Raw genomic sequence first — 21632 nt, forward strand, 5'->3', positions numbered from 1 at the left:
CACGAGGGCAAAGATGTTGGAAGAATGACTGATAGCTAGCGCTGACCCAATCATAGTCATTTAGCATGTGTTAAAATATATATAGACATGTTAACTAATAACGATATTATGTACAGGAGCACTAGTAATATAGTGGGCTACATATGAACTGCAAAGGTGAAGGTTGGCAGCATAAGACTACTAGCACCTTTGTATGAGATAAATGAATTGTTCTCCTACCATAAACAGTTACAGTTTGGGGAACCTACAGGAACAATTCTGCCCTGCCCTATACTATTGCTTTCAGTCAAAATCAACTTCATAACTTTGAATTCGATTTAACCTTTATTGTTATATATTTTCACAATCTATGTATTTGACTTTAAAGTCCAAATTTCTCAAATTCTGATGTACTCCTAATATGTCATTGTTAGGCGCCATCAAGTTGGTTCCAACTCATAGTGACCTCATGCACAAATAAACTCAACACTGCCTGGTTGGTCCTCTGCCATCCTGACACCCACCTGTTCTTATGTCTGAGCCTGTGTTAAATCTGGGTATACTAGAGAAACAAATTCATAGAGACACTCATAGGTGTATAAGAAAGAGGTTTATATACAAGAGCAATTGCATATTGAGAAAACATCCCAGCCCAGTCCAGATCAAGTCCATAAGTTCGATATTAGCCCCCTTGTCTGATACCAGTCTATAATTTCCTCTTCAGACTCACAAATTATATGCAATAACACCGAATACATGAAGATCACAGGCCAGTGAGTGGAAGGTCTTGTGGAACCAGTGGTGATAGAAGCATCTCAGCACAGGCTGGGGTCTCCAAGTGCCTCTGGTTCGGAGCTCTAGTGTAACTCCATGTGTCTTGTCAATGGAAATGTCTCACAGGGAGTATTGTTTGTCTCACCCCCAGTGAGCTATTATTCTCCTTAGCGCCTCCAGATGAGGTCATCAAGCTGTGACCTGATTGACAGGCTAAACTTCACCCCTTCACTCATAAGTCTCAAATTGACAACAAATTATGTAACTACCCCAGAGCCCATAGTTGTAGCCACTACCATCAATCTGTCTCCTTGAGGGCCTTTCTCTGTTTTTTGTTTTTTGCTTCCACCCCTTTACCAAGCATGATGTCCTTCTCCAGGGCCTGGTCTTTCCTGACATGATATCCAAAATATGTAGGACAAAGTCTGTGATCCTTGTCTCTAAGGAACTCTGGAGCCATACTTATTCCAAGACAGATTTGTTTGTCCTTTAAGCAGTTCATGGTACTTTCAATATTCTTCACAGCACCACAATTTATATGCATTTATACTTATTCAGGCTTCCTTATTCAATGTCCAAGTGTCACCTATATATGATAAAATTGAAAATACCATGGGTTGTATCAGGTGCACCATAGCTTTCCAAGTAACATCCTTGATTTTCAATACTCAGAAGAGGTCTTGTGCTGAAGATATACCTAATGCTCTGAATCTTTTGATCTCCTGAGTGCTGCTTCCATGAGCATTTATTGTGGATCCAAGCAAGACAAAATCCTTGATAACTTCAAACTTTTTTCCATTCATCATGATGTGATTTATTCTCCCAATTGTCAGGATATTATTATTCTTTACATTGAATCAAAATTCATACTGCAAACTTCAATCCTTGAACTTTATTAGCAAGTGCTTCAAATAATCCTCACTTTCAGCAAGCAAGGTTATGGCTTCTACATATTGCATGTTGTTAATTAGCCTTCCTCCAATCCTGATGCTGAATTCTTTTTCATATAATATAGCTTCTTGGATGACTTGTTAATCATACAATTTGAATAAGTATGGTGAGAAGACAAAACCTTTAGACACACTTTTCCTGATTTTAAAATATGCAATATTCCTTTATTCTGTTCACACAACTATCCATACACAGGTTCAGCATAAGCACATGTAGTGTTCTAGGATTCCCATACATAGCAATGCTATCGATAATTTGTTATGGTTTATACAGTCTAACGTCTTAGCATAGCCAATAAAACAACAGTAAGTAAACCTCTTTCTAGTATTCTTTAATGATATTCTTTGTCCCATGTCCTCTTCAGAATCTGACTTGAATCTCTGGCAGCTCCCTGTCAAAGCACTGCTGCAAACTTTTGTTGGATGGTCTTCAGCAAAATTTTACTTGCATGTGTTATTAATGCTAATGTTCTATAATTTGCACACTATGGATCTCTTGCAGTCAGTTGGCCTAGTAGGTGACTTCCAAATTTCCTAGTAGAGGAGTACGTGTTCCCAGTGCTTCACCAGCTTGTTGAAACCATTCAATTGGAATTCCATTGATTCTTGGAGCTCATGCTTTCAGTGCAACTTGAACATTTTCTTCCACAACATTGGTTCTGCTCATATGTTACCTCCTGGTGCAAAGTTGACTAGTTCTTATTAGTACAGTGACTCTCTGTATTTTTCCATCTTCTTTTGATGCTTCCTGAATCATTCAATATTTTGTTAATAGAATCTTTCAATACTGCTTCTTAAGGCTTGAATTTTGTCTTGAATTCATTCTGTTTATGATATGAATGGGTATGTTCTTCCTCTATGATTTTCTGCCTCTAGGTCTTTTCACATTTCATTATATTTTACTTTGTTTTCTCAAACTGCCTTTTGAGATTTTCTATTTATTCTATTTGCATTATGTACTTTACCACTAAGCACAAGTTTCAGAGTCTCTTCCAACATCCATTTTGAGCTTTTACTTCTTTCTTATCTTTTGTCTAACCTTTTCCTTTCTTCATGAATAATATTATTGATGTCCTCCCACAGCTCATCAGATCTTCTCTCATTAGTGTCCAGCAGGTCAATTTTCCCTCTTCACCAGGCTATTAATGAAACTATTAAAATTTTTGTCCCCTAATGACTGTGGACACAAGTTGTAGGTAGTGTTACACGGTCTCTTGTAGTTTATAAGACTTATAGAATAATCTCATGAAGATAATTTTTATGGAATTTCAATTCATTTTATGATTGAAAACAATGTGTGTGACACAAACATATACATCATGTAGATATATTGCATTAAAATGATTTATTAAAGAATCTGGTGTAGTAGGTTACATATTGGGCCTGCATGTGCAGTGTATAGTCAATCCATGTGCAGTGTGTAGTCAATCCATGTGATAAAGATGACATCTTTAAGAGTTACACTCTCAGAACCACACAGTGGTAGCTCTACAGAAATAGAAAATCCTATCTTTCTCCCACGGAGTGCCTGCTAGTTTCAAACTGCTGACCCTTCAAATTTCAGCTCACTACATAACCAGTACACTTCCAGGGTCCTGTAATGTTGTGTGTGTCCTGATTATTTTTTCACTGGATTTACTGAGCTAAAATCCTCTCTCCTTATTATCTGTGTTACCTCTGCTGACTTGTTTAACCTCCTCTGTCCTTGGTCTCCTCATCTGTAACTGCCTTTATGTTCAATACATCAATGCAGGGTAAAGGGTAATGATAGTTGAGTGGCAGTCCTCTGGCCTTCCACAGGGAAGATAAGGGTTCAATTTCCAGACAATACACCTCTTACCTCGTCACCACAGTTCTGTCACTGCAGGCCCATGCATTGTTCTGATACTGAGATCTGTAGGTCTCGGTAGAGCTACAGATTAGGAAGACATGCCTTTCAATCTGCTTCTAGAACTAGAAAGCCCTATGGATCACAATGGTCTGATTCACAGCTAATCATACAGATGACCCAGGTCCAGGTAATGCTATCTTCTGTTCCCTATGGAGTAGGTGTGAGTTGAGGGCCAACCGGTTAATTCTTATTAACTACAACATTATATATATTAATAGATAAATCACAATAACACCCGTGTTAGTCCAGGTAGACTAGAGAAACAAACTCATGAATGCTCATATGTGTATAAGAAAGAGGTTTATATATAAGAACGGTTGAATATTGAGAAAATATCCCAGCCCAGTCCAGTCTAATATTAGTCTGATATTAGACCATCTGTCCAACACCAACCTATAACGTCCTCTTCAGATGCACGAAACACATGCAAGGACGCCAAATGCAGGATGATCACAGGTCATAGGTTAGAAAGTTTTTGGATCCAGTGGTGTTTTAAGCATCTTAGTGCTGGCAGGGGTCTCTATGTGGCTTCTCTGACCTCAGAGTTCTGGTTGCATCAGGGTAGGTCCATGTGGCTTCTCCTCAGGGTTGTCTCACAGGAAGTGAGCAGAGCGAGAGAAGTGTCCTCCACCCCCAAGCAGGAAATCAGGAATTCCCAGAATCCTCAGGAGAAGGCCAGGCCCACACAGAGGCCTCATTGTCCATGATATGATTGACAAGCTAGACTCCATCTCTACACGCTTAATCCTCAAATTGACAAAGGATTATATAACTACCACAATCCGTAACACCCACTCAATGTTGGCGACTATAATTTTTCACTAGTACAACTTCTATTTGATATTGTTAGGTGCCTTTGAGTGGGTTCTGTCTCTTAGCCACTAAATATATAGCAAACCAAAACACTGCCTGGTCCTACACTGTCCTCACAATCATTGCTACAGCTGAGCTTTTGTTGCAGCAATGATGTCGATCTATCTTGTTGAGAGTCTTTCTAATTTTTGCTTACCCTTTACTTTACCAAGCATGATGTCCTTCTCTAGGGATTGGTCCCTCCTGATACTATGTCCAAAGGACATGCGACACAGTCTGGCCATCATGAATTCTAAGGAGCATTCTGGCAGCATTTCTTCCAAGATATATTTGTTTGTTCTTCTGATAGTCCATGTTATTTCAATATTTATAATTATTGCAAGGGCAGTGAATTATTTAATATGGCTTTTCTAGCCAAAATATCTAACTCCCACCAGAAAACCTTTTCCTGAATGAGGTTGGTAAGAAGGTAAAGGAAGACACTGATAGAATTTACCTGAGTATGTGTGAATAAGATTCCCTAAAGTGCCATGCTGACCTGCTTTCTGGGAAGTAGGATCCAGGATCCCATTGACAGTGAGAACCAGGAGTGTATTTTATCCTCTGGAACCATGATCTCTGCACAATTAACTTCCTGGAACCAGATGACAGCTGTACCAGCAGAGGAGTAGCAGCAGATCCAGCAGTCAGAGCCTGGAACAAAGCAATGAACTTCCCAACCACGGAAGCAAGTTGAATGCTTTTATGTAGGGGGCTGGCTTTCAGAGTGGTGTGCCTCTGGGCACTTAATTCAAGGGGCTGGTTTGCAAACCCATGGGGCTTCAGCTGAATGCTTCCAGGCTGGGACGTCCAGCAGAGCATTATGTCTCTTTTAACATTTATTATTATACTTAAAATTTTGTTACATGTACTGGTAAACAACTATCCTGAGCATTGCTCACTGGCATTCCAACTTGTTAATATCCTTAATAAACCTTTTTAATCATGAATTTTGTCTGTGACTTCTGTGTTCCCATCGCATGGGATTTACAACCCATGGAACTCAAGTAAAAAAGTAAAATGGAGCTTCTTAATTGAAACCATGATAGTTATTCATAATAAAAATCACCAACTTTTCATCAGTCTTTCATATTCTCTGTTGAACTTTTACAGGCATATGAAGTGATTGAAAATAGCATAGCTTGCTTAAGTCACACTTGAGTCTCTAAGTAAGCCTAATTTGGATTACCTAAAGGTCTCATTTCTTACTTTTAAGTCTCATGTTAAGCTGCATTTATATACACACACATACATATATATTACATATATTATACAAAAACTCTATATTTATATATGTGTGTAATTATACGTATATGTGTATCAATCCTATAGGAAAGAATCAAACTACTTCTATGAGTTTCTGAAATTGTAAATCTTTATAGAAGAAGAAAGCCTTTTCGTTCTCCCTCTGAACGGTTGGTGGACTCAAACTGCTGACCTTGTGGTTAGCAGCCAAAGCATCACTCACTATGTGGGCTCCTATTGAACATAGGCTATTTAAGTCTTTTCAGTCAATTCAAAACCTCGCAGCCTACTTTTAATGGTAAAAATTTAGAGCTGATGATGTGTTTGAACCTCCAATCTTGCAGCTAGGAGTCCAACACTAACGCCACTGTGCACTGAGACTGGGTTACAATCATTGTGTCCTGTCAGTAGGATTTGAGTAATTAATCAATAATGATTATATCCAAACCTAACACAGTTCTATGAACTACCCTACAGGGTTTCCCACGCTATAAATCTTTTAAGAAACAGACAGCCACACATTTTCCCCTAGAATGCAGTTAGTGGCTATGAACTACCAACCTTTTGGCTAGCAAGTGTTTAATTACCAGCATTCTTCTAATGTTTGTGTGTGTATATGTATCTGCAAAGTAAAGCTTCATTGTGGGGAAAGTGGGGCTGATCCTTAGCTCATAGAAAGGATAACATAAACCATAAAGGTATTTATAAACACATTCTATGGTATTATTATTTTTTTTTTACACAGCACATTTAAAAAGACATTTATTTAGCGTCATGATCAGACCATTACATTTAGCAATCAACAGCATGGGTGCAAAAAAAAAAAAAAAAAAAAAAAAAACTACATTAAAACCCCTTGTTGGAAGGGCAAGATATGACAAAATACCAATTTATAAACTATCAAGGGCTCATGTGGGAGGGGGGAGCGGGGAGGGAGGGGAAAAATGAGGACCTAATGTCGGGGGTTTAAATGGAGAGAAAATGTTTTGAGAAATGATGTACAAATACGCTTTACACAATTGATGTGTGTATGGATTGGGATAACAGTTGTATGAGCCCCTAATAAAATGTTTAAAAACAAACAAACAAAAAAAAAAAAACCCTTGTTGGAATGCTTTACACTTTCCACAGAACAGAAACTAAAATAACCTGTTATACAATTAGTCACAAATACAGTCCTCAAGTTCTTTTGCCCATACACGAGTATTGTCTAAAACATGTCTTCTTTGTAGCAGCTAGGCCCTGCCACCGCTGTGCTTGGCTGCGTTCACAAATCTATTGTCACCTGTAGCTTCCCTGTCACCTCTCTGGCTCTCCTCTCCTGCTAAGCTTTGTTTCCTGGTAGTCATTTAAAATCTTCTGCCACTGCCATAACTACTGCTACTGTTTGAGCCACCATAGCCACCTTGGTTTCGTGGTTTGGCAAAGTATTGACCTCCACCACCATAAGGACCAGAGCTTCTGCCTCCAAAGTTCCCTCCCTTCATTGGTCCGAAATTGGAAGACTGACCGTTGTAGTTGCCAAAATCATTGTAGCTTCCACCACCTCCAAAGTTGCTGCCATCATTACCAAATCCATTATAACCATCCCCACTACCGCCATATCCACCACCACCGCGGCTGCCACCAAAGCCATCACGGCCGCGGAAGTTTCCGCCCCGACCAAAGTTGTCATTCCCACCAAAACCGCCACCTCGGCCACCACCGAAGTTTCCAGAACCGCTTCGACCTTTTTGGCTGGAGTAGGCACTGGCCATCTCTTGCTTCGACAGGGCTTTTCGTACTTCACAGTTGTGGCCATTCACAGTGTGGTATTTCTGAATGACAATCTTACCTACGGAGTCATGGTCATCAAAAGTCACAAAAGCAAAGCCTCTCTTCTTGCCACTGCCTCGGTCAGTCATGATTTCAATCACTTCAATTTTCCCATATTGCTCAAAATAATCTCGTAGGTGGTGCTCTTCAGTGTCTTCTTTGATGCCACCGACAAAGATCTTTTTCACCGTTAAATGGGCGCCCGGTCTTTGCGAGTCTTCTCGTGAGACAGCCCTCTTTGGTTCCACGACTCTGCCGTCTACCTTGTGTGGCCGAACGCCACGGAGGAAGCATCGTTCGGCCTTTTCTCCCCACCGCCGTCATGTCGAAGTCAGAGTCTCCCAAGGAGCCCGAACAGCTGCGGAAACTCTTTATCGGAGGATTGAGCTTTGAAACAACAGATGCGAGTCTGCGGTGCCATTTTGAGCAATGGGGGACCCTTACGGACTGTGTGGTGATGAGAGATCCAAACACCAAGCGCTCCAGAGGCTTTGGGTTTGTCACCTACTCCACTGTGGAGGAGGTGGACGCAGCCATGAACGCATTCTATGGTATTATTAAAGGGAGAGAGATGGAACTAATTTTGGAAGGCTGGGTTATGAAATGCCATTGGGGATTCAGAAAAGTTCTGTAATAGAAAGACGCTTGGAAAGGAATTTCAATTTCCTCTAATGGCCTTTGTTTATTCACATCTCTACCACTGCCTTTTCAAATCTCTTTAAAATACGGCTTGGGAGGGGGAATAAAAGCCACATTGAAAGAGGCTTCCTAATTCTATCCTTTCATAATTCTGATGCTACAGCTGACCCACCTCAATAGGGTCTTCTTGTTAACATTAATTACCTTGTTATCTGAGAGATGCAGCAGCTTTCCCACGGCTGCTCAGGAGGAGAGCCAGCCAGGCCACAGTTGGAAGGGAATCACCATGATTGTCGAGGGCCTTTGGAAGCCTTCTCAGCTGTCTATTTTCCTTAGCCTCTTGGTGGAGTCACTTGGGTAAGTTTTCTAATTCAGTCTCCCCGTGTCCACTGTCCAGTAAACATATGTTTATACTGTATGTATATAACCAATTATACTGTGGCTAGGGGCAATGTCTCTTCTGGATTCTTCATATGCCAGTGCTTAGAAAACCTGGTGCAGGACTCCTGGTATGCCCTCAGTCAAGAAGTTGGGGAAAAGGTTTTTTCCATTTGGCTACATGTTTGGCTCATTCAGGTGATTGTTTGTGATCAGTGGGGTGAGTACACATTTTGCTTTGTGCTCTCTCTAATATGAACCTTTTCTACTCGGCCAGGACTAGTGTTTATTAGCAAAAAAAAATTAAGATTCAGGACCATTATAAGGATATTAAAGGGAAAACACCCAGTCTATTTACTTAGTTTGATTATTTTGACCGCATCCATTTGTCACTTCAGCTTAAGGCCAGTTTGGCCAATTTGATTAAATTGACTGGTTCTTTCACTGAAGTGACCAGTCAATGCTAACAAATTGGTTATGTATGTAGAAATTCATTAGGCTTTATCTCTTGCATTGTGTCTGCAACAGATACAGAATCAAAAATCTGACACAAACTTGCTTTTAGCACTTATGCCAAGGCGGGTGGAGAAAGGATCATGCCTAGAATTTTATAGATTTGAAATGGGGAAAATAACCATTATTGATTTAGGCTACAAGCTAGCCCCCAGGTACTAATTATTATCAAGGCAATCGTGTTTGTGATTACATTGTACTTTCTTGAGAGGCTTTTTAATAAGCACTTGGTGTTAGTCTCCTTACTCTGAGCACCTGGATAGTCAATTAATGTGTGACCTGGAGGAATGTAATGTCTACAGCAAGTGTCATGCAAATTTTTTCTTGGAAGAGGAAAAACAAATCAAAATAAAAATGCTTTCTTGCCAAGAGGAGCAGTGCTGACCATCAATGTGGTTCTGGTATTCGAATATCATTTATTTCAAACTTCTTGTTTGTTATCTCAAGGGCCACATATCTTCAAGGCTTCTGCATGTCAACTATGCAATTGCTGTAATAATAATATAGTAAAAGAGCCAGTTGTTTTGTACTATCCAGCAAATTCTTGGCATTTTTGTGTCATGACCAGGAGACAGTTTTAGCTATTAGCTACACTCATCACGAAGAATCATTTATGAGAATAAATTAGAGGATGATTCCAGCACTATCTATTGTGCTGTTTTCACTTTCATTTTCAGTGAAATACACTTGTCTCACCGTGTGTTGCCTGGGTCTACCAGGCATGCGCCGAGAGTAGGAAATGCAATGAAAGCCTCCGGGAGAACTCCATGGAGTATCTATTAAAATATCCCTGGTCTCGAATACCTTGGTTAACTTATTCAAGAGGGAAAATGTAATGGGATCGTTTAAGGGGTTTATAGAAATCAGATCATGCTAATAAAACAGGATAGAAATGAGGGCAGAACCAGGGTTCCAGGTAGTGTGAACAACAGGACAATTTCTTAAGCTTATCATGACCCAAACATATCCATTACAAGCTTCATCCAGTGTTCTTCAACTTTGATTAACCATACCATAAGAACATACCCAGTAGAAAAAATAATTCCCCAGCACAATATTGGAGTGGTTATGAGAGGAAATAGATGTTGTGTAGGAAATATGACAAATATTCTCCACATGTGACAATGGGTAGTTACTGAAGTAAGAGTGGAAAGTTTCCGTGTCATTGATCTCTAAATGGAGCCTGAGATCTCTTCTGTCCATGTACGAAAAGAATGCTTGGAAGCTGATTGTGGTAACAGTCAGTGTTCACTTGTCACAGAAACAGTTATTATTTATCACAGAAATGAAAGAAAACACCATAATGAGAGTTGACTATCATGTACTATTGTCTACAGGCAAGCCATGTTAGCCTTTCTATTTTAACAATGAATGACATATTTAATTTTTTTTAAGTTAATGTAGACTGCTTAAGTGAGGTTTTTATAAGTTTTATTTATTGCCATGTTCACTAATATTAGAAGAATTCCTGATATATCTGTTTAATTTCAGTATCATTTATAATATGCAACCCCTTTATAAATAATGTTTCCTTAGCACTTACATGTGTGTGTGACCTCCTCCCTGGGGGACAGACAACCGAAAAGTGGGTGAAGGGAGACGTCGGACAGGGCAAGATATGACAAAATACCCATTTATAAACTATCAAGGGCTCATGAGGGAGGGGGAGCGGGGAGGGAGGGGAAAAATGAGGACCTAATGTCGGGGGTTTAAGTGGCGAGAAAATGTTTTGAGAAACGATGTACAAATGCGCTTTACACAATTGATGTGTGTATGGATTGGGATAACAGTTGTATGAGCTCCTAATAAAATGTTTAAAAAAATAAAAATAATTAAGGAGATATTACCTATATATAATAAAAGGATACTTTAATTGAATTTTAAAATTTTCGACAATCTTTGACCTCAGGAGAGTAACCCCAATACTCAGAGCACTGGTTCTTGGAGACTCCAGCCTTATCAAGTTTAGACTAGGAAGTAGGAGCATGACAATTCTGCCTTTCACCTATGAAAGCACAATTGTTCATGCAATTGAATATTTCAATTTTTGTATAGAGAATCATACATGTAAGAACTGATACTGTCTGAACATTTCATTTGATAGCCTCTGTCTCTTGAAATTTGAATATTTTATCTCACAGACAAGAAAAAAAATCGGAGCAGAATCTACCTTAGAGAAGGAACAGATTCTTCATTGGCAACTTTCAATGTACCTAATAGATTTACAAACAAAATTTCAATTCCCAATGAAACTTCCAAGCATGTTAGCATGATGGCGGTATCAGTTGGCAGTGATATTTAATAGGGGGAAAGTCAGTAGGAAGATGAGGCGAGTTGGTGAAAAGTTAAAAAAAAAAAAAAAAGACTCCAGAATTTGGCTTAGGCTGCCAGGTAGACTGTGTGAATCATAACAAATTAGGGAAAGTCTTGAGAAGAACGGGAATTAACCTGTGGTTAATTATAGGTGGCTGTGAGCATGGGACAAGGGAATACTGCAGGGCTTAAAGGCAGGAAAGCTGTGTGTCAGGCTTGTATCTCTCATGATTGTTATTCAATCTGCATGCTGAGCAAATAATCTCTGATGCTGGATAATATGGAGAAGAATTCAGCATCAGAATCCAAGGACAGGTTTTAGTAATTTGTGATGTGCAGATGACACAACCCGGCTTGCTGGATGTGAGGAGGACTTTCAGCACTTGCTCATGAAGATCAAGAATTGTCGCCTTCAGCATGGATTACAATTCAATATAAAGACAACCAAAATCCTACAACATGACCAATAGGTAACACCATGCAAAGGTTGAAATTGTCAAGGATGTCACCTTGCTTGAATACATAATCCATGTTCTTGGAAGCAGCAGTCAAAGATCAAAGGACATATTGCACTGGGTAAATCTGCTGCACAAGCCCACTTTGAAGTGTTGGAAAGCAAGGGTGTTACCTTGAGAACTAAGGTGCACCTGACCCAAGCCATGTGTGATGGTCCGGGATAATGCGGGCTGGACACTCCTGGGTAGGGGAAAATGTCAACCTATACATTCGGTCTCAGCCTGATGGTACCTCCTTAGTGTCCTTGGTGTCAGAAGTCTGTTTGTAGAGGAGTGAGAGAAACGGACGTTTCCCTTCCTGCTGGCTGGGGCTTTGTTTGTCTCTGGCAAGCCTCATGGGGGCCACCTGACCCTGGGAGTTGTTGGTGTCCCACTGCCACATTTCCACCAACCTTGGACTGATGCAACTCTGAAGCCACTGGCCTGTGACCTTCGTTTATCATTCTTCACTTTTCTGTGTTGTTGGCCTCAGCTACCGGGGTCCGAGGACATCCCACTTGAGGGAGGGTAGTAAGGGGGAGCCCCAGGGCTCCTCCCCAGAGTGGAGGAAGTGGTGGAACAAAGATGCAGTCAAGCCACAAGAGGAGGGAAGCCCAGATGTTGCTTGGTCTACTCAGATCAGAGTCAAGTTTTGGTGTTTGTTCCCCTCCATCCAGCCTGATCTCCCAAATCTGTGTCTCCTAAGCAGTTTGACTGCATCTGCATGTTGATAAGCTTGCCTCTTCAACCCCACTGACACATGCTCACCCCTCAGGCTTGCAAGCAAAAGCAGGAGTCTTCTTGGTAGATGCATTTTTCCCTCCTTCCCTTTCTCCTCAGGACCCCAAGGCTAAGGGGGTTCCCTCCACTTCCCTCTTTGCCACTTTGGTTTCCTAAAATATGTATATATTGTGTGCATCTTCATCATTATAAATAATTATTACCTTTTTTGTTTCTGTACCTGGAGTGCCAGAGGCAGCAACAGAAGGGACAGCTGAGAGGAGAGAGCGCTCCCTCATATACCTCATTCCAGCTCCGGGGTCAGGGCCAAAAGGTAGAACCTGGTCTGTGTGGCCCTGTCCCCTGTGGAGGAGTGCTGCTCCCCCAGGCCCCAGCCCAGTCTATGAGCTCGGCCCCGAGCTTCTCCTTGCACTTAGTGCCTCTCTCTCACCTACAGAGATGGGGACACTGGAGGAGGCACCTGTCCCAACCTGTCTCTCTGAAAAAAACAGTGTGATGTCCTGATCTGAACACCAGTTCTCAGGAGTTAAGGGCAGAGGATATGAAAACCGTAGTCCCTGATTTACCCCAAACCATCCCCAGAGCTCACAGCACCAACCCTCATTCCAAGCCTTTACTCCTCTCTCTACTAATAGAACACACTATACACGTGTATATAAGTATATTTAAAATATAGATATGGAAATTACTGTTTTGCTTTTTAGATAATGGATGCTGTCATTTTCTTTCTTTATGGTTAAAATAATTTTAAGAAAAATGAATATTCTTCAAATGGGGGACAGGACATAAATAAATAAACAGGGCACTGGATAGCACAGGACATGTGGACTTGAGTTCGACTGGGTTGGGATGCCTTATTATTATAAGATTACTTCTTCATATAAAGCTCTTTACCACACATATCTGAGTGTCCCTGGTTTCCTTTCTCTAGACCAGCGATTCTCAACCTGTGAGTCACAACTCCTTTGAGAGTAGAACGACTCTTTCACAGGGCTCACCTAACACCATCGGGAAACACATATTTCTGATGGTCTTAGGAAGCGAGACACTGCTCCTCTGTCTCCAGGTGGGTCCACTCATGTGCAGATACGCCCACATATGAATACACGGTGTGAAGACTGTTACCCATGCTACACCATGTTCAAGACAAAATTTCATTTATTTATAATTAGAAATAAATATTTAACAATATATAATGACATACAGTGAACTCTCGCCACTTCACACTTCAACTTCCGTGGCTTCACTCTATCGCTGTTTTTGCGTAACAGCACCCACTGCCTACACCCGCTCCTTCAGAGGAAAAAGACGGCGACCCACCTGTAGAGTACATCCCTTAAGTCATTTCATAGGCTATTGATTACAGTATTTGTAAGAACTATGTATAATAATACTGTATGTGAAATATGTAATACTGTAAACTAGATGCCATAAATAATATAATAAACAATAAATGATCATTGTAACGTCCAAAATGTTTTACTGTATTTTCCCTTTTTTGTTTAATAAATTGGGTAATATGAGTGTAATGGTGACTAAAGGGTGTTTTTTCATGTCCTCTTATGCTCTAACTACGAAAATATTTGATTTACAAATAAGGAATCCTACTTCGCGGAATTTCATTTATCACAGTAGGGTCTAGAACCGATTAACCGCGATAAACAAGGGTTCACTGTACTGTTTTTGTGGTTAATCACTATGCTTTATGTTCAATTTGTAACAATGAAAATACATCCTGCATATCAGATATGCTACAATTCATAATAGTAGCAAAGTTACAGTGATGACGTATCAACGAAAATAATTTTATGGTTGGGGGTCACCGAAACATAAGAAACTGTATTAAAGGGTCGCGGCATTAGGAAGGTTGAGAACCACTGCTCTAGACAACCCAGCCTAACACACCATGATATTTTCAATCATCTCCTATGCATATGAAAGTTGGATATTTAATATGGAACAATAAAGAATTCATGTGCTTGGATTGTGCTGGTGAAGAATATTGAAAAACCCATTATCGGCCAAAAGAACACACAAATTTGTCTTGGAAGAAGTGCAAGTCAGAATAACCTTAGGGCCAAGGATGGTGAGACTGTATCTAGACATGTTATCAGGAGACATGTTATCCAAGAAGAAATCAGCCCGTGGAGAAGGACATCATGCTTTGAAAGCAGAGGGACAGTGAAAACAGAGGAAGGCCCTCAACAAGATTGATTGCCACAGTGGTTGACACAACTTGTTCAAACATAAAAATAGTGGGAAGGATGACGCAGGACCAGGTAATGTTTCATTCTAATGTACACAGGGTTGCTATGAGTGGGGACAGACTCAAGGGCACCTAACAACCACAAAAACAACAGCAGATGGTGGTGTTACACGATGGAGAACTATAAGGGATGTAAATTACATTAAAAAGAGCAAGATTGGGGGTAAATACAATGACCAAGAGCATCATTATTTCTCTTCTATAATCTCTAAATTAACGATAGTCATTCTCACATTGTCAGATTTAACACTTTTAATCTTATCTTAAATACCTAACATCTCTGAGCTGCAGTCAATTAATATGGTCCTTGTAGTTAATATGGTCCTTCTAACTCCTTGTCAGATGTATTTTGATTCTAGACTCTCTGCCTGTGTCTATAATCCCATTTTGGAAGACAGTTCTATACCATACTCACAGATAGGATCAGCGTGGGGTTAAGACTTCACTGACAAATGCTGTGTTAGTCTGGGTAGACTAGAGAAACAAATTCATAGTCACTCACACGTGTATAAGAAATAACTTTATATACAAGCGCAATTGAATATTGTGAAAGATTCATCCTAGCCAAGTCCACATCAAATCCATAAGTCCAATATTAGCCCATACGTCCAATACCAATTTATAAAGTCCTCTTCAGCTTCAAAAAACACATATAATGATGCCAAATGCAGGAAAATCACAGGCCAGTGGGTGGGAAGTCTTGTAGATCCAGTGTCAATGTAAGCATATCAGTGTTGGCAGGGGTCTCCACTTGCTGTTCCAGCTCAGGGCACTAGAGTAGTTCCATGTGTCTTGTCAGTAGAGTCTCTCAGGGAGTGAGCCGAGATAGTGTCTCCTGTTCAATCTTAGTCCTCTCAAGGCCCAAATTGACAGCAGATTATGTAAGTACCACAGACATCTAACTACAAAGTCAGCAGTTCAGGCCCACCATTTGCCCCCATAAAGATAGACAACCCGGGGGACCCTATAGAGAGTAGGAGTCAGAACCAACTCCATGGTAATGGGTTTGGTTTGGTTTTATGGCTCATGGTCTAGGATATTCACACTTCACTTCAGCCCTCTAAAGACCTATCAGATATTTTTTTCTTATTATTTTTAGCTAAAGGAATAGCATGGCCTCGCTTTCTTTATGAAGAGCTGCTTCTTGTTTTATCCAGGTTTGATTTCCAGGGATATGATGAGGACTCTCCTTTGAAGCCTACCAGAATATTCTGCAACAACATACATTTTTTTTCACAAACTAGAAAATGTCTCTTTGTAGAATATGTAAAACAAATAATAATAATTTTAAAACATTTTTTCATGACCTTAATTTAAAACCAGGGGAAAGTGGTCACTTTTAGTATTACTTACCACCAAGTACAACGAGTAGTGATCCCATGATAGTGACCCTGCCCCTTATGTCAGGTCTTTCTGCCACCGTGCCTTTGAATAAATGTGAACAGCTAATCTCCTGCTTAGTGGCTGAGAACTTAACAATTGCACCATTAGAATTCTTTTTAGGGAATTTTATTCTAATAAAGCCAACAGTTGTTCAAAATATATTGAAATATTTTTAAAGCCATATTAAGGACAAATTTTCAGCAGTTTAATTTGAAAGCCACATGAAGTAAATTTTCAAAACCCAGGGGGGAAAATTATTAGAAATCTAGGCTTCAAGTTCAGGTCTCGGATATCTATCATGATCATAAAGAATCAGATTTGGAAGACATATTTTTTTATAAGTATACTTATTACTGATCCGGATGAGCCGTGGGAAGACATCGAGAACATCATTCATGAAGAAAGTAAAAAGTCATTAAAAAGACAGGAAAGATAAAAAGGATCAAAGTGGATGAAGAAGAGACTCTGACACTTGCTCTCTGACCTGAGAGAGCACAGCAGAAGAAGAGCAGAGTAAAAGAGAGGAGTAAGAGGCCAGAGACCTGCCGGTGGCTGCTTTCATTTCCTCCGGCTAGGGCAGGGTAGTCGAAGGTATGGGCTGACCTCATTGACTGAGTTTAGGCCCACTTGTGTAATCTCATGCGGCTGGGTTTTGTCTGTTCACCAGTTGGACCTCCCACCTGAGGCTCTGGGGCCTGTGTCTGAGCATGCTGTTTGGATCTTTCCATAGTTGTCTAATTGGTGCTTGATTTCCTTGCAGCCCCTTAGTTGTGGCTCTATGCAGGCATTTGAGAAGACGAACCTCCTTGGACCCTATTCTGGCTACCTAACAGACTGACACAGTGGCTCAAGCACAGGAACAATTGTGAGGTTGGTGCAGGACTGACAGTGTTTCGTTCTGTTGTGAGTAAGGTCCCTATGGGTCAGTAGTGACTTGTTGGCACCTAACAATAAGAACATTACTGACTCTAAGAATAGCTATAAAGAATAATATCAATATAAATGACAAATTATTTAAATTTCACCCTAGGCAAATACTCAAGGGACTTGGGATTCAATTTTAGCTTTGGTGTTTCTCTTTTTAGCAATTTTACCTATTTGCATGTATTGATAATTCGTGGGATTTTTAATAAGTGTCTTCCAATGAACAAAGAGGAAAGAAATTAATAGACTAAGATTTGTTTTATCTTGCTATTACCATAATGTTTCATTGGACCCATTTATAAACATGAGATGCATTATAGAAAATTGATAATTTTTTCTATACCTTAAAATAACTTACAATATCTCTATTTTAGTAATAATTTTGCTATTAATTATTAATTTTTCTGAGTTAAACTAATAAAAGTACAAGAATGTGGAATTACTTAGAAGGGTGTTAGTGTAATGAAATAAACTATCTGCATTGCATCACCCTTTAGATTTAGTTTAATTATATTGTCCTAAATATATTTGCTGGTTGTTTTTTTATCAAAATACTCATGGGAAATATGTTTATGCTTACTTTGTATCATTGTATTTGTGTTTTATTTTAAGCTTTCATTAAGCATAGCTAAAAATTCAGATTTTTTATCCACAATGGCAATGGATAGAAAATTGATTAAGCCATTTAACAATTTTCAGACAAATTAAAATATAAATGCAGAGAAAAATAGATGCATTCTAGATCCTAATGATGACAATAAAATTACATTTAAATCTCTGACTTTTTTCTTAGATAACTTTCTTAAAATCAGCAGTTAATCTGTTAGCAATATTTTCTTAGGAAAAGGAAGTAGACATTATATGCTTTCAAATTTAAACATTCAGGAGAAGAAAATACTTCATCATGCATGTTTTATAAAATTACTAAAAATAGGCACACTTTCTTACAAAGAGGATATGTGGTATTTCCTCTCTTTTTCAACATTTATATCTCCAAATGTTTCATATAATTCATAAGTGGACAGATACTGAAACCAGATACATATGCAAAGATGATAGGAAGAATTTTTTTCAATCAAAATGAAAAATAATTTACTTTTTTATTCCAATTTGTGTTCATCAGTGTAAGCTTTTTTTAAATTTTGAAATTAGGAAGCATAGAAGATGGTTAGCTTGTGTTTTGATGATGCATAGGCCAGAAGGTAAAGGAGAGCAGTGACAAGCTAGACTCATTTAAGATGCATTAGAAATCCTGATCAGTAGTCACAAGCTGCCTGTGGTCAAGGTTCATTCATAAAAAGGTGTTGAATTTTTCATTTCATTCATGGGATATTGTCTATTTTGAGTATTGTTATAGATTTATTGTGCCCCTTCTGGAAAATAGTTATTGGAATTCCTACTCCTATAGATATAATTCTGTTCAGAAAATCGTTTGTTATGTTTTTTAGCTCATGTTCCACTAGGACGGGCTTTAAATATAACGACTTCTAAATTAAATTAAGATACAGAGACAAGCGCAACTGGGGGAAGACAAAAACCATGTGAGAAGCATCTACAAACCTAGAAACTAAGGAAGGCCTATGACTAAATAGAAAGTTTGAATTTACCAGATGAAATACTGATATGAGACTTAAGCCTCAAGAAATGTGAGAGACTGGAAGAGCCCCAAGGACGCAGGTTGCGGCACAGGAGTAGAGGAGTCTCTTCTCCGTCACATCTCACCTACCGAAATGCTTAAGCTAGAAGATGGAGAGGCCGAACCAGAAATTTCGGCAATGAAACCTAAAGTTACCAGGAAAGTCAGGTGTGTGGCTATCAGAAGCACAAAATGGATACGTGCCTCTACCCAGTGGGAGATGAAAAAAATACACAATCCTTAAAACTGTCGATAAAGGCAGGCTTCTCAGGGAAAGAGGTCTAAAAATAATTAAAAGTCAAAAATATAAAAATCTCCCAAGAAATCTGCAATTTTCTCCAATGAGGAAGCAATCACACAGCCTCCCAATTCAGAAAAGAAAAAGAAGAAAAAATAAGAATGGCGGGTGCTGCCTGGCCAGGTTAAAACAAACAAAACAAAGCAAAAACTGAAGATAGGAGGAGCCTAAAGAAGTCTCCAGCAGACGCAGAAGGGAAAGTGGAAAAACCAAGAGCAAGATGATAGTGAAGTGCTCAGCTTGCCCCTGGGACTGCGGCATCTGAAGATACTTCATTTGTTTCTCTAGCTAATCTTGTCAATGAAAACACTCTGAAGGCAATTAAAGAAATCGGCTTTATAAGCATGACTGAAATTCAACATCAAGTATCAGACTGCTTCTGGAAGACAGGGATCTCCTAGCTGCAAAAACGGGCAGTGGTAAAACCCTGGTCTTGCTCATCCCTGCAATTGAACTCATCGTTAAGTTAAAATTCATGCCCAGGATTGAAACAGAAGTTCTTATCCTCTCCCCTACTAGGGACCTGGCCATGCAGACATTTGGTGTGCTGATGGAAGTAATGACACACTAACTTCACATGTATGGGCTGATCATGGGGCACAGTAATAGAGCTGCTAAAACCAAGAAAATTGCTAACAAGATCGTCATCATTGTACCCACACCAGGCCGCCTCCTAGATCACATGCAGAATACCCCAGGATTTGTGTATAAAAACTGACAGTGCCTGGTTATTGGTGAGGCTGATCATATCTTGGATGTTGCATTTGAAGAAGGATTAAAGCAAATTATTAAACTTCTGACAGTTCACAGACAGATCATGCTTTTTTAATGCCACTTAAACTCAAAAAAGTTAAAGACCTAGTGAGGTTTTCTCTGAAAAAGCAGCCCTTCCTCTTGTCCCATTACCATGCTCAGGCTTCATTTGGGTTTCAGTAAGTCCTTTTGGTTATATTACCCTTGATCATGCCCTACCAGGCCTCCTACACCCTCCTCACAACCGATTTGGATCACTTGTTGTTCCCTTGTCCCTGGGTTTGTTAACACCACTACCTTTCCCCCCACCTCCCCCTCTCCCATGTCCCCCCAGAACTGTCGGTCCCGTTGTTTTCTCCTCCAGATTGTTTATCCAGCTTATCTTATTTAGACAGACCTGCGGAAATAACAACATGCCCCAAAACAAGACAGAGCAAAACCAAGCAACAACAACAACAAAAAAAACAACATCAACAACACCCACAAACCAATGGCAAAATAAACAGAACAAAACACAACAAGAAAGAAAAGCTTGTAGCTAGTTCCAGGACTATTTGTTGGCCTTTAGGAGTGTTTTCCAGTCGAGTCTGCTGGGGTGCCAAACCCTAGCCCCAAAGTCCATTTTTGGTATTCCCTGGGGACTCTGTTGCTCTGTTCCCCTTGCTGTTCTGTTGCATGCTCTTAGTGTTTTGCCTCGGTGTCGTGGGATCAGATCGGGCAGAATTCCCACACTGTGTCTCCAGTGTTGTCCCCTGTAGGGCTATGGATCAGTGAGGGATGTCGTTTCTCATAGCGGGGTCGGCCATGTGGTCATCTCTGTGGATTGGCTGCTCTGAGCAGGAATCTTGTCCTCAAGGCTTGGTGGTCCAGGATGTGCTCCACTCTCTCTTGCTCCCCCTTCATTTGCTTTCTTGTGCTCTGATCAGACAGTTCCCTCTCCCAGAGCTGCACATTCAATGCTGTCCTCTGAAATAAATTCTTCTGAGGGGAGGGGCAGGTATCCACGTAGTTGGGATTAGGGCCGGCCCCTCACACCTCTCCACTGGTTTCCTACTCCACACTGGCATATTGCATTCACATCTTGGAGCACTGGGTTGAAGTCTGGTCCTTCTTTCCCTGTGGAGATACAAACAATACCCTCCTCTTGAGTGGGTTAGTACCCTGTGCCCCCGCTACCCTTTTCTGTTTTATTTAGAGAAAAGAGCTAGGAGGCAAAGGTCATTTATAGAGGTCTAAATAAAGGCAAGTACATGTGTAAATATATTTATATATGAGGGTGGGAAATAGATCAATGTGCATATTTTTATAGGTTTAGTACTAAGGTAGCAGATGGACATTGGGCCTCCACTCAAGTATTTCAAGTATGGCCACAGTGCTTTGTAGAGGCAAGTAGGGCAAGGCTACCTCTTACATCCTTTGGGCATGTCAGGGTAGACAAGTCCCTGGAGAAGGACATTATGCTTGGTAAAGTGGAGGGGCAGTGAGAAACAGGACGGTCCTCAAAGAGATGAATTGACACAGTGGCTGCAACAATGGGCTCGGACATGGGAGCAATTGTGAGGATGGTGCAGGACCCTGCCGTGTTTCATTCTGTTCTGCAGAAGGTCACATTGGGCCTCCATTCAAGTACTCCCTCAATGCAAGAATACTTTCTTCTATTAAATTGGCATTCTATGATGCTCACCTTCCTGACACAACGGCTGAAGACAAAGCGGGTGAATAAGCAAATGTGGTGAGGAAAGCTGATGGTGCCTGGCTATCAAAAGATATAGCGTCTGAGGTCTTAAA

The 21632-nt window shown here is 40.1% G+C and overlaps 1 protein-coding gene and 1 pseudogene across 1 annotated transcript; one reads left to right on the plus strand and one right to left on the minus strand.

The window, feature by feature from the left end:
• Nucleotides 1-6982: 6982 nt before the first annotated feature.
• LOC101644363 (heterogeneous nuclear ribonucleoprotein A1-like) lies at nt 6983-7817 on the minus strand (the record flags this gene model as incomplete). Its single annotated transcript, XM_013005627.2, has 1 exon — nt 6983-7817. A coding segment is annotated over one exon (777 nt), but the record flags the coding sequence as incomplete, so codon positions are not given.
• An 11-nt stretch (nt 7818-7828) lies between these two features.
• LOC101645001 overlaps nt 7829-21632 on the plus strand; it is a 67528-nt pseudogene continuing 53724 nt past the window's right edge.

This window comes from Echinops telfairi, unplaced genomic scaffold (assembly GCF_000313985.2).
Source record: "Echinops telfairi isolate 266 unplaced genomic scaffold, ASM31398v2 ScPeMD7_6;HRSCAF=24_1, whole genome shotgun sequence".
NCBI classification, from domain to species: domain Eukaryota; kingdom Metazoa; phylum Chordata; class Mammalia; order Afrosoricida; family Tenrecidae; genus Echinops; species Echinops telfairi.